This window comes from Phalaenopsis equestris, unplaced genomic scaffold (genome assembly GCF_001263595.1).
Source record: "Phalaenopsis equestris unplaced genomic scaffold, ASM126359v1 Scaffold000002, whole genome shotgun sequence".
NCBI classification, from domain to species: domain Eukaryota; kingdom Viridiplantae; phylum Streptophyta; class Magnoliopsida; order Asparagales; family Orchidaceae; genus Phalaenopsis; species Phalaenopsis equestris.
The window spans coordinates 20,460,449-20,474,984 of record NW_018164444.1 but is presented as its reverse complement, the minus strand read 5'-3'; the positions used below and the strand labels follow the sequence as shown (position 1 = coordinate 20,474,984).

At 33.8% G+C, this 14,536-nt stretch overlaps 1 protein-coding gene across 2 annotated transcripts in view; it reads right to left on the bottom strand.

The window, feature by feature from the left end:
* Positions 1 to 14,536, bottom strand: part of LOC110026740 (ubiquitin receptor RAD23d-like) — a 46,526-nt gene that overhangs the window by 23,390 nt on the left and 8,600 nt on the right. The window contains exons 3-4 of one of the 2 annotated variants that reach the window (XM_020727833.1): positions 1,959 to 2,012; positions 1,286 to 1,339 (exon numbers count right to left, since the gene is read on the bottom strand). In XM_020727833.1, the coding sequence (XP_020583492.1) occupies positions 1,286 to 1,339; positions 1,959 to 2,012 (108 nt within the window). The remainder of the gene's footprint in view (positions 1 to 1,285; positions 1,340 to 1,958; positions 2,013 to 14,536) is intronic. The other variant, XM_020727843.1, reaches the window with a different exon arrangement.

Sequence of the window (14,536 nt, the reverse complement as noted above, 5' to 3'; positions counted from 1 at the left end):
AGTTGGGCTTTCTTTTAGGCCATCTCATACAACATTTTTGTATCTTTTTCATATTAATATATGTGTCCTAGGGCTTTTTCAAAATTAAAAAATATTCTATAATGCTTTAAACATAGTAGCAATAAATGTTTCCGCATATCATAAATCAACAAAATCAGTATCTATGATAACATTTATAAAAACAATTGCTACAAGGACACTTCATATATCCCATGTCCATAGAACCTCATCAACCAAAGGTCAAAAGGCTGGTAAGGAGGAATAACCTTTTGATAATACATGTACAGACGCAAAAAATTCATTGTACAAATAAATACTGAGAAATACACATTGGCCACCTTTGCTGCTTAAAACCCAGACATTTGAAATTTGATTTTGAAAACACGCCAAAAAAGCATTAAACCAAAGCTGCACTTCTCTCAATTGTTTCAAAACATGGACGACTAAATTATACACAGCATCTAGTCCATCCGTATTAGAGCAGTGATGATTTTAACTCAAGACAAACAACATGCCAATTCTTAAGCAATAACATAAAATTACAGAAAGAAGCCTAAATTAACTAGGTTTCTTGCTTCAATGACTACTTGAAGTTAATCATTTTTAATTTACAAATGATAAGTTGAATATTTAAGATAGCGATCATGCCAAGTAAAGAAAAAACCAATGCAAAAAAATTCATTCTACACAATATTTAAGATAGTTATCATGCATACAAATAAAAATGACTTGTGAACACCCCATTATTTGAAGAAAAGAAAATAGTGCCTAAAAATAGGTTTCTGATTCATTTTGAGTTTGCCATTTTGATCCCCGATGAGAAAGCTTCAATTTCAGTGGTCTCAATAATTTAGGCTCTAAATTTCAGTTTCAATTTTAACTTTTTTTATAATTAAATTGAATATTTTAAAAATACTCTCATCAAGACCACTTCAACAATTATTAAAATATTTCAGTAAGCCCACAAGAAAAGGCTAGAATAAACAATTTCAAACAACCGAATCCAAATCAGGCTATAATATTTATAAATGAATAACATTTTCCTAACACTTCAGAATTACTAATAATTACATAGCTAGCTTATAAAATAGACCCAGACCATAGATTTTCAAATTCAGACGATAGAAGACCTACAAACATTTCATCAAACAAATAAATTCTATTCCTACAAAAAAATAGATAATAACAAAATACATAGAAAATTTTCATCAAACAGAAGAAACCTCGCAGGCATAGTACATAAATAAGACGAATCCAAAAAATATAAAGCATGTTCTGTTCACACCTGGCTTGATGGTGTGGCAGTGGTTGTTGAAGCAGCACCCGATACATCCTTAACCTTAAAGTATACAGTTTGTCAAATTAGGAAATAAACTATACAACATAATTAATTCGAAACAAGATCTAAGATAGTCAGCATGCAAACAAAGAAATAAAATTCGGATTGAGATCACTCCATTCTGTGAATAAAAGATGCTCTTGCCTAAACATGAGTTTCAAATTCAATTTGAGTTAGCCATTTCAGTCTCATAGACAAAGCATCAATTTCAGCCATTTTGGTGTTCAATGTCAGTTTCAATTCCTTTTTAATTATTAGATCAAATATTTTAAATATTCTCTCATCAAGACTAGTTCAACCATTAATTAAATATTTCAGGAACAAATAATTAAAAAAGCAAAATTAGTGTCCAATATTTATGAATTCATACAATTTTCCCGACGCTCGGGTGTTTTCATAATTACATGGTAAGCAAAAAAGAATGGATTCAGAAAATAGGTTTTCAAATGCAGTCCATCAACAGCCCATGAACATTTCATCAACAAAATAAACTCAACTAAGAAAATTTAAACAAAGAAAATAGATATTATCAAAATAAAGTAAAAAAGCTGTTCAAGCAAAATTTCATTGAACAAAATAAACCTCCAAAGGGGCCGACTCAAACAAAGATAGTTCTAACCTGGCTTGATGGCGTAGCAGTGATTGTTGAAGCCCCACCCGATGAACTCTTAACCTTAAAATATCAATTTGTCAAGCAAAGAAATAGAAAATTGCATAAGAATTAATTATAAACGAGATTCAAGACAGTCAGCATGCCCACAGAAGAATTTTGGATTGATAACACTCCAACTTTTGATTAAAAGGCAATATAATCGAAACACAAGTTTCAAATTTAATATAATCAAGTCAATTTGGTCCTGTTGGAAAAGCTTCAAATTCAGTAGTTTTCATAATTTTGCTGCACAATTTCAGTTTAATTTTCGTGTCTTCATTATTAAATTAAAGAGTTTAAATATCCTCTCATCTTTTTAGAAAAATATGAAAATAAAAAGAAATTTCCAAGATATTTAACTACTTGTGGACCTCTTGACATGGGAACGCGAGGTCTCGTGATTGTGTGCCCTCGAGGCGCGGCATTCTGTTCAGGAGAGCAGGGCAGAACAGAGTTGAATAATGTTCCTTTTATTTTCCTTTATATGTATTGTATTAGGGTTTAGATTCTCAGTTTTTTGGCTTTTGTTTGTTCGCGACAGCCGTCTACGACTTTGTTTCTCTCTTCTAGGGTTGCATCCAAGGATCCAAGTGATGCTCTGCCTATATCTCGCTCTTGAGGTGGTGATTATCCTTCCTCTACACCTACACATCCTTCCAACATTGTTCTCCGTCGCCCGTCTTTAGTACAGACGCCCTAAACTGCCGCCTACGGGCTGTTTTCTGCAGTCCCAACTCATTGCCGCCTGCCAGAACCAGCTTTGCTCCAGACACCCAAGCTTGCTGCCATCCCTCTAGACAGCAGCCTCCACCTCTGCCCATGGTGCCAGCCGACTCCACCGTGCTGTCGTCATCTTCCTCCTTGCTACTTGCTTTGACACCGGAGTTAACCCACACAACAACGGAACACTAATATTATTGCTCAATTTCAAATATAGACTTACAAACTACCAAGCAAAATAGGGGAATAGTAACAATAAAGACACAACACGCCCAACTAATAGCTGCATCATGTAAGTGATGGTGACTGAAAAGAGGGATGTGGAATTGAAGTTGGGGGGCCGGATCGGTGTAGGGGGATATAGAGGAGAAGAGTAGTAGGAAGGTACAGTGGAAGTAGTGGAAGGAGGGTAGGTGGAGGTCGTCTGGCTCAGGAGGGTGGTGGAAGGTGGCATGAGGAGACAGTTGAGGAGATGTGGGTGACTTGATATTGGGTTGGCTGGAGAAAGTTGGTAAAGTGGTAGAGGGGGTACTTTTATGAGAGGAAAGCAGGCTGCAGGTATAGGAAGTGGAGGAAGCTGAAGGTGGGACGGTGGGAGGGGAGGGGAGATGGCAGGGAAGTGCAGATTTTAGGAAAAACAGTAATTGTTTTCCGATGGTGGTGGCACATACGGTAAAAGTGAAGGCAAAAGAAAGATTGCGGAAGAAGGAAAATCGATAGGATAAATATCTCAACATGATCAAACTACTGTAGAAGCACCACTCGATCCTTGGGAGATGGTCACCACCTCAGACAAGTTATAGCCAGAGCACCTTCTCGCCTTCTGATAAAACCTTAGAAGACAAACACCAGAAGTCGGCAGCTGTCCTGAATAGAAACATATGCCAAAAACTAACTTAAACATGCAGAAATAATAAATACATGGTCCTACGATAAAGAGGAATGGACCCCGCTCCAAATAGGAGGGAACCCGTGCTTGGCCTTTGCTAGTGACCAAACCGGTCTGGCAATATAACGACACTTGTCGCGTCTTAGGGCAAAAGGCACCCCACGTCATGCTTGTAGTCCAAGAACCTAGGAAACAACCTCCTTGTAATTTTTGCTTGTCAATCGCCCTTTTCCACCGCCTAGCTACCTTTCAGATACCACCCCCCTTTGTCTCAACCCTAGTTGGAGTTAGTGTTGTGTTTGTTGCGATTTCAAATTTTTGTTTTGATTGGTTGTAATTTCCTATTTGATTTCAGCAATAATATTTTATTTTCATGTTGTTGTTGGTTAACTCCAGTACACCCTATTACGGACTTTCTGAATCAATGATTGCTACAATGTGTCATTGTCACAAAAAGCCTCACACATGCTCAAATGGCAGCAGCAAATAACACGTCTACCAAGTTACTGTTGTATTTCTAAATATTTAAAACATTGCAAATTACAAAATATTCAAATAATAACTCATTAATTTAAATTTATGTACATGTCATGCAATTTGCACGATGGAAAAGAAACATATTCAGTTGATACTCTAGATTATCAACATGAGCATAACATTTGATTGTGAAAAATAGTATTTACCTTTATTGATTGTATATAAATACATATTTAAAGTTTTACGTACTTTATCATCACTTAATTGTATTAAGGGATCGCTAAACCTGCTATAATATTTGGGAGGGCTTACTCAAATTTGTTTAAGCATAAACACTATGTAGGAGAGATTGATTGATTAAAAAGATGAATGACACTGATGCCAAGTTGTTAAACATTGATGATAATCTTTTTCTTGTTTTTCTTCTTCCTTCATGACAATTAATTCATTTCTCCCTTAGATACGAGGGAATAGAAAGCGGGATGTTTGAGAAAAAAAAAAAGCAGAAAGGCTATCAAGTTTCTTTCAGGATTTGTGAATTTATGTAAGGGATCAACAATTGCAAGTAGAGAAGTAAACCTAGACAATTATGCTCTTTACCGTGAGAAAAAAGAAATGGGGTCATACAACTGGGAGAGACATCATGCAGAGAGGGAGGAAGTTCAGGAATCGCCAAATTCCAAGAGAAAGGGAGAAGAATTAGAGGGGAAAGGGTAGAAGAGAAGGGAGAGAAAAAACAGTAAGAAACACTTTCGGATGTAATTCATCAATCATTCATCAAAATGGCATACAATCAACACTATTTAAAAATCATATTATCAAATTTAAATTTAGATCAAGATAAATCCTAAAAATAATATTATCAGATTTTTAAATAAAGATAATCCTACTAAGTAAATATAATAACAACTTAAATAACATAAAAACTAGAATAATGTGAAGTAAACTTCTTGCATGGAGTCATTAATCTTTTTTTTTTTTTCTGACTGTAGTCAGTTTAACTAAAAAAAATCATCTTACCCGAGAGAGTTATCTGCTTTCATTTTTGGCTTAATCCTATAACTTATGCTTCAGCAGTATGAAGAGCGATAAGCCTAAAGGGAGGGAAAATAAATTGTCATTTTAGCATAATTGGTTGATCATTTTTTAAAACAATTTCCCTGGAACATACTGAAAAGAACTGCCCAAAAATGGCGAAAAGTTGATTAAACAAACCCAAAAGGCAAATAGAAACACTACCAAAAATTGATTAAAAAACATGTAGTTTCAGATCATAGCTGACCTAAACGGATACAAACCATAATTAATAGGGGGGTATACGTACAAATCACATAATTCTCAGGCATTCACGCATCTAACAATAATAGTGATATTTTTTATGTGATTTTGTGATTAGGGTGTCATATAAGTATAAAGATATGTAAATATTAGGAATTCAATGGTATGTGCATATGTAAATCCCATTGATTAATAATATCAATACAAGAAGCAAGTCTGTATAAAACTCCATGTCAATGAAGTAACATAAGAAAAAAATCCCCACATACATGAAAGGCATTGCTGAATGATTTGTTTCGGGCAGTTGTTGATTATTTATAATCTTCTGATAAGCAGATTATTCTGATAATCTGATAATATGCAAATTATCAGAATAAGTTGGGTTGTTGTTTGATACAGCTTATTCAGAACAGCTAACTGGCAGTTGTTGTTGGATAAACGATCATTCTGTCACTGTTTGGTTAAGTTGTTTGCAACAGAACTATATGAGCGCAGAAATAGATAAAAAAGTAACCACAAATCATTACAGATCAGTTCAAAAAAATAGCATAGAGTGCTCATACTTTCGTGAGTATCAGAAGAAATAAAATAAAGATAAATATAATTACAATTACAATAGAAATATTACAATATTCAATTTAAAACTCTGACTACGTTTGTCCTCAGTTGCACTGTTACCATGGAAAATCACCGTACCCCGATCACTGTTGTTAGTGCAATATGTCGGACTGTCGGCCCAATGAAAGAAATCGCAACGAGCAGAAACGCCCCAGCGACAACCGTAGAACAGTCTCTCATTGTTGTGAGGTTGACATGACGTGAGTAACGAAGCCGATAGTCCACGGAAGCACAAAACAACTCTGTTGGTCCCTAAAATCCTGGAACTCATGTTGCTATACTTGCCAAAAAAAAAAAACCAATTCTCAGATCCATAACTAAAAAAAACAAAAGAAAATGCATACGAAAATAAACCTATAGTCTAATAAATAAATAAAACTTGGTGGATCAGCAGCCATAGATAACATCTGCGATAGACTCCATCAAAGCAGTCATCTCGGCCACACCTTCACCGTCATGAATTTCAAATTCATTAGAGTTTATCTCATTCTCAAGTAATGAAGGCCCAACCACAAATTTTAAAGGTTCTTAGGAGACATTCAGTTCATCATTGTCAACCATACTGAAGTCTGTATCTGATTGAGAGGGATGTCGTCACATGAAGTTATAAAGTGTCATTGTGGCCACCACAATATGCACATGTTTTTGAAATGGATATGACGGCATATCACGTAGGATGACTCATTTCTTCTTCTGAACCTCAAATGTTCTTTCAATTACCCCACGTAAAGATGAGTGACGTTTATTAAACATTTCTTTTCTGTCACGAACGGTGTCACTTGCTCTCTCAAAATCAGGAATATAGTATTTGGTGTCCGGATATGGCTTCAGGTAGCCTCTCTACATAAGATATCCAGCATCAACCAAATAATATTTTCCTTTTACAAAATTCACCATAAATGACAAATAATGCATATAACTAGTACGTTTACAAAACAAAACGAACTTGAATGCGGGTGAGGAAAACACTGTGATCTAGTCATAGTTGCATAGAAGAAAATTCGGCTGTCATGTGCACTCCCTTCCCAGCCGGTCATCACAAAAAGTGAAACACGTGTTGAAGTCACATACAGTCATGACATTTTGAGTAGTTGAACCACTCCGACCAACGTACGTCACTTTGCCGTGGTTGGATAGTCGAGCATCAACGTGAGTACCGTTGATTGCACATATGCAGTTTTGTTTTACACTGTTAGAAACTAATTATACTCTAAAAATAACGTGAAGAAACCAATAGTTATCTTGAAATAAGGCATGTAACGAAGATCGTTAGCAATTTGTTCTAGAGTACTAGCAAATGATGGATCATCTGGCTTAATGATTTGAGCAGCTAAGCTAACAAGTTTTGTACGCCTTTGGAGAAGTAACGACTAATTGTTTCTGATGAATGTTGAAATATCTTCATAGCTTCTTTAATTGATTCGCTATGTGACAGAATGTATAATTTTATAGCCAACACCTCCCTATTCGTCGTTCCAGAAAAACATTGGAGGTCGTCCTTTAGAGATAACTCGTGAAGTAGATCCATAAAAATGAGTGCAGTCATTCAAAATATGATGTTGAATCTTATTGGATGTTCAAAAAACATCTCACCCGCCTATTTATCCCCAATAAAGCTAGACGTCATGCGAGGTATGTGAACACTGTTGGATCGATAATACTTCAACACCAATATCACAATAGTTGCAGCCCACATCATTCTTTTACGGCGTTGTTGCTATTGATCCATCCCGAAAGGAGAAATGTATTAGGGTGATATAATTTATGGAGAAGTGTTAACAGGAAAATGAAATAGTAAAAAGAACTACAAAGCATCAGAAAATGAATTAAATAAATTGTTTAGGAGACTAATAAAACTGCTGAGATAAAAATACATAAGAGAAACATTCAGTGACCGCTTAATAAAAAACAGACTCATTCTTCTACTAAAACACGCAAATATTCAATTTGTAGCTCGGGCCGAAGCGTCGTGAACATTTGCCTATGAGTATGGTTTTCAAGTTTTTTAACACATTTTGCCTGAAAACGCATATCGACAGCTACTTCTGGAATAACATCCAAAATGGCAACACAGTCTAAAATGGTGTTGTCAGGGAGCGGAGATGCAAAAGCAACAATCAATTGATTGAAGGAGCTTTTCACGAAAATGTCTTTTTCTTTTTTACCTGTCAAGATTAGGCCTCTTGGACAGAGAACTGGACTCCTCCATCTCCTTTTGGTTAACACTAGACCCTTTTTCATTTGCTATAACATGTTCTGGTGGAAAGTCATCCGGTATTCCTGAAAAACCCAACTCTCTTGGGTTGAAAGTGGGTTTTCCCATCGCGACAACACCCTTAAACATAATGTCCAGTTTTTTTTTGAACTTCGGCTCAATTTCGCATTGCCTATATTTTTTGGTTGTTGGCATGACCTGTATCATTGAATGGAATGAGAGGGATTTAGTAAATAACCAAAAATTACGAGAATAAATAAAATGAGAGTGTATTTATTACCTTCAATCTCTCAACCTATCATTCATCTAGAGCATCGATTATTCGCTTAATGGGATTCCAACCCAATCTTGTAGATCCACGTTTGAGCTCCTTCCAAATTTTCCACTCTCATTTATTTTTGAATTTCAGTCTGTCGTAATCCCTTCCAGTCAATTCTTTGAATCTTTTTTGTAATATTTTGTCAACCTTCTTTGTTGAAATATGTGGTTGGCCTATTTCCGATTTCAATTTCTGTAATATGGAGATTGCAAAAAATATTTGTAACTTCCTTATCCCACATAGCTGACGGACCACCTTCATTCGTCATAGCCATGTTGGAACTATATGAAAATTTTTTGGTTAAATAGAGGAACTTAACATAAAATCTCGTATATGCATATATCTAAAAGTCATACTTCAAGGTAATTAATTGCCACACTCAACCACCATGTTAAACATACTGAACAAACATTGTACGTAAATCAAATTGTTCAATGGTTGTTAATGAAAGTATACATATTTGTAACTAGCAGTGATGCCAAAAAAAATAGAAGCATTGCTCATATAACTGTCTCATTTTTCCTTCTACAATGACTCATTTCACAATTTGAGTGTGTAAGAAATATACTTCTCTTCTCATCAGAATGTCACTGGTGGTGCCATTAGTAAATTTAAGTGGCATGGGATGATATTAAGCACAGTTGCTACAAGTTGTGAGGTCAAAAAAAAAGAAAAAAACCGTCGTGTTAAAGGCAATTAACTATCACACTTCAACCACCCTGTTAAACATACAGAACAATCATTGTACATAGATCAAATTGTTCAATAGTTGTGAGTGAAAGTATACATATTTGCAACTAGCAGTGATGCCAAAAAAAATAAAAACATTGCTCATATAACTGTCTCATTCTTACTTCTTCTATGACTCATTTCAAAGTTTGAGTGTGATATACTTCTTTTCTCATCAGAATGTCATAGGTGGTACCACTAGTAAATTTCAGTGGCATGGGAAGATATTATGCATATTTGTTACTAGCTTTGAGGCCAAAAAAAAAGAAAAAAAAAAAAGACCACCCTGTTAAACATTCGGAACAAGCATTGTACATAGATAAAATTGTTCAATGGTTGTGAATGAAAATATACATTTTTGCAACTAGCGGTGATGCCAAAAAAAAATAGAAACATTGCTCATATAACTGTCACATTCCTTCTTCTATGACTCATTTCACAGTTTGAGTGTGTGAGAAATATACTTCTCTTCTCATCAGAATGTCACAGGTGGTACCGCTAATAAATTTCAGTGGCATGGGATGATATTATGCATATTTGCTTCTAGCAGTGAGGCAAAAAAAAAAAGTATAGTTCACATCAGCGTCTCATTCTTTCTACTTTTCTATCTCATTTTACATTGTATGTGTGAAAAATATACTTCTCTACTCATCAGAATATCACAAGTGGTATCACTAGTAAATTTCAGTGGCATGAGATGATATTATGTATATTTGCTTTTAGCTGTGAGGTAAAAAAAAAGAAAAACATTGTTCACATCAGTGTCTCGTTCTTTCAACTTTTCTGTCCCATTTCACAGTGTATGTGTGAGAAATATGTTTCTCTTCTCATCAGAATGTCACATGTGGTACCACTACTAAATTTCAGTTGCATTGGAATATGTTATGCATATTTGCTACAAGCTGAGGCAAAAAAAAACATTGTTCACATTAGTGTCTCATTCTTTCTACTTTTCTGTCCCATTTCACAGTGTATGTGTGTGAAATATACTTCTCTTCTAATCATAATATCACAGTGGTACCACTAGTAAATTTCAGTGGCATGGGATGATAATGCATATTTGCTACTAGCTGTGAGACCAAAAAAAAAAGAAAAAAATAGTTCACATTAGTGTCTCATTCTTTACTTTTATGTCTCATTTCACAGTGTATGTGTGTGAAATATACTTCTTTTATCATCAGAATGTCTCAGGTGATACCACTAGTAAATTTCATTGGCTTTGAATGAAATTAGACGTATTAGCCACATTTATTTAAGTCACAATTGTGCGTGAAGCAATATCTATTTCTTACTGCATTTCTTATTGCACTTTTATGGATCATTGGGACTAGCTTTGGTATGAAAAGCTTTTTGTGCATATTTTCAATAGTATTGATCTATCATATATCTTTTGCAAGAAATAATAAAAAATTGTTAATGCCTTCTCATTTGTTAAATGAGCTATGTATCTTATTTTTTGTATTGTTATAAAGTCATTGTTTGTTTTTCAAGTATTAAATATATTGTTATGACAGTTTTGTTGCAAACAACATTACTGCAAAAGAGCAGAATAGTCATTTATCCAGAAACAGCTGCAAATCAGCGGTTTTTCAAACTCACAAACCAAACAGTCATCAAGTTTATCAGGATAAGTTGTTGATCAGCAGATCATCAAGATAAGTTGTTTATCTGGATAAACTAAATAAGCTGCAACTGCCTCAAACAGACCCTTAGTCATCTTTTGTAATATCTTTTTTAACATAAATAGAGATTCAAGCATCTTATAATCAACATTTTGAATTAGAGTGAAAGTATGATGCTTAGCATGGCTTGTCCACCCAAGTTTAATTATTTATCTTCTTTCCTCTCCCTCTATCTTCCTCCTTCCTAGGCTAATTCAAGGCCTCCCAAAGTATTCCATTGTGATTATTCATTATTAAGTAATAGAAAGAAATTTATTGTATCCAAGGATTGATAGATGCTAAATTATACCATGATCAAGATTTAATTAAAGCATCGATAGTCGCTGCAATTCTATATGCTTATAAGTACCCCGTGGACCACCACAATATTTGCATCTTCTTCCCAAAACCTAAAGCAACATAAAAAAAAACTCCATGCCATACCCAATTCTTCTACTAATTTTCCTCATCTTACATTCATGAATTGTGTGAGTCATTGTATCCAAGAATTGATCGGTGATGATAAACTAAACAATGATTAGAATTTCATCAAATCATCAAATCATCAATAAAGTATGGAATTGCACATTCTTCTAGACTTCCATTCACCGACTACCATAATACAGGCATCCTCGCGCCTTTTATTCCTCTAACACCCATCTTTCTTCTTATAATAATGAACCGACCACTGCAAGCAACGCATACGCCCCTTTTCATCAAACATTTAAAGCCTACCTTTTATTTTTTCATAAATTTTTATTTCTTTCCGACATTCTCCCCAATCTTTACGAAGTCCCCCTAAAATTAGAAGATCTATGATTACATTTAAATTTTAAATTTGTGACATTTTTGAAATCTTTTTCTCCAATTTTTAAAACTATGACCTATGTAAATTCAAAATACCATTTATCCTCATGAAATCACCCCTACCTCCCTCTAATTAAAATACAGGAGTATCTAAAGACGTGCACGATCGGCCTAATTCCAAATCAATCAATAATAAAAATCAAATAAAACATATATTATAACAAACCAAACAATATTAAGACGAATTACTCATTTCAATTTCAAGATAGATATTGCTTTAAGATAATAAAACTTTGGAAATCTATTTTAATTGGTTCTAACAACTTAAATTAGCTTAAACTTTAAATAATTTTTAACAATTTGGACTAATTTATTTGATGAATCTATTCTTAATTGATGAATCATTGAAATATATATATGGTCTCATACTTTTAAAACATGTTTGGTTCGACATATTGCAATCTTTAGAATTTAGATTCTAATTGGCTACATGATATTCAATTTCTAATATCTATGAGGTTCATTATATCAATAACAAATCATGTTTCGACATTAAGAATATTTTTAAAAGAAAAAGAAGTGTGGTCAATAATCACATTTACATAAAGTGAGCTATTCATCAATAAAAAATATATATGTAACACCAAATTGTCACTCATATGCATCACAATAATGCCATATAATAAGGTCCATCAAAATTGCAAGCCCCACCATTCTGAATAGTGCCACTTATGCTTGCTAGACATCAACTTATCAAATCATCTTCATCTAACTATGATACACGAATACAGAAATGGGAACATGGACACAACAAAAGCATGTGATAAATTTATTAATGTAAACATATGATAATGATATTATAATTTTGATATCTTCAAAATTAAAAATAATGTTTATTTATTAAAAAAATAAATAATATAAGAACATTTTTTATGCATTGCACAAAGCATGTAAAAATATATCATAACCATATGGAAAAAACTCTTTTATTGTACACTCAAAGAAATACATTATCTTAACAAGAAATAAAAATATATGCTTCAGCTGATGTCAAATAAATTTAAATAATTAAGAATACAAAGTTTGTTAAGTTTCATAATTCACAAATTAAACAAATTCAATAATTAAAACTACGTATCAAAAATTTTAGAAATTACGAAATTCTTATTAAATTAAATCCTGCTTCAAGCAAAACTACTTTTGGCAGTAATAATAATAACAATAATAATAATAATTAAGCTTGACAAAGCCAATATCATCTTATAATGAAAAAATTACTGTAAATTAGAACTCAGTTAGGTATGAAGATGATTAAACTTCTTTTGATAATTTAAGTGTAGTGAGAAATGAAACTAAAAATAGAAGACTATATGTACGCATGGTTTACAGCAAGCCAGCAATGTAAATAGAAGGCAAAATATAAATGAATTACAACAATGTAAGAAATATGCATGCTCACTATTCACATGATCCAAAAAAGCTAACTACATGAAAGGAGAAACTTATCAATCAAATTTTGTTTGCATGCACCAACTAACCAACCCATCTTCAGCTACTTGGCATCAACTTATCAGCCTACCTCCATTTAAGGGTGTCATTCAAATTGACGGGTAGGATTTGAGTCTAGCCCAAGTTGACCCAACCTAAAAATGCTTGCTCTCATCCTAACCGGTCCATTATATTGAGTCAAAAAATTTGACCCAAACCTAATCTGACTCGAACTCGCCTGACCCAACCCCAACCTATCTAAGATATTTATCATATGATTCGAATGATTTTTTTAGATCAACACAACTCAATTAAACTAACTTGAACCAACCTACTCAAATTCAATATTAACTAATCAATTTCAAGTCAACTCAAATCTGGCCTGAATATAGTCACATATGTAACTTTGACCTAAACTTGAACTAAAGAGTACAAAATGGATTTGGTATGGATTTTAATTTTTTTAAAGTGGTTTTTTGACATTGTTATCACGTTTATCGAACACATTTTTATCAAACCAATAGTCAATTCTAATACTAGCACACCAATAACGATAGTCGCATATAAGTGGATACATAAGCTCACCAAATGACAATTCTTATTAAGGCCTAACACTAGCGATGCCACATTTCTCAAAACATAGCAAACAACCTCCAAAATTATCCAACTAACATCAAACACAACCATCTTCCATCATATCAATTAGCTAATAGGATTCTAACATGTGACAAGAAGCTCCCTACAAGATTAACTCATGTCCTCCATAATTTGATTTTTCTCATATATTTTCTGCATGTGTAAATTTGTCTACCTGGTTTTCTAGGACCTTGTTGAATGACTAGTGCATATAAATAAATTACCTTCCACACTTGAAATGATAGCGTTTTATTTTATTTTTTGAGCCATTAAACTCTTGTTTCTCGCTATCTCCTTCAAGGCAAATAAATTAGCTTTTGAATTGCTACTAATTATAGATCCATGTATAAGCCTAACCACTTGAATTTCCTTAGGGTCTGTTTGGGGTAGTTGCAACTTATTTAAAAACAGTTGTGAAGCTGCTGAAGAATAATATGATGTTTAAAAAGCTGCAGTGGCTTTTTTTTTTTTTTTTTGAAAAATCATCCCATAGTTAGAAATGTGTCACCACACCTAAACCATAACTGGTGGGAAAATGTAGATTTCAGTGGAAGCTTTTTAAAAAAACTGTCAAAAAGCATTTTACTTAAATAGACAAAACTGCGGTACAGTATCACACCACCACTGCATCGCCGCCCCAAACGGACTCTTAGTCCTTACACATTTCAGAGGTAGTGTAGCATATCCCCCTTTCCAACTACGCTCTTC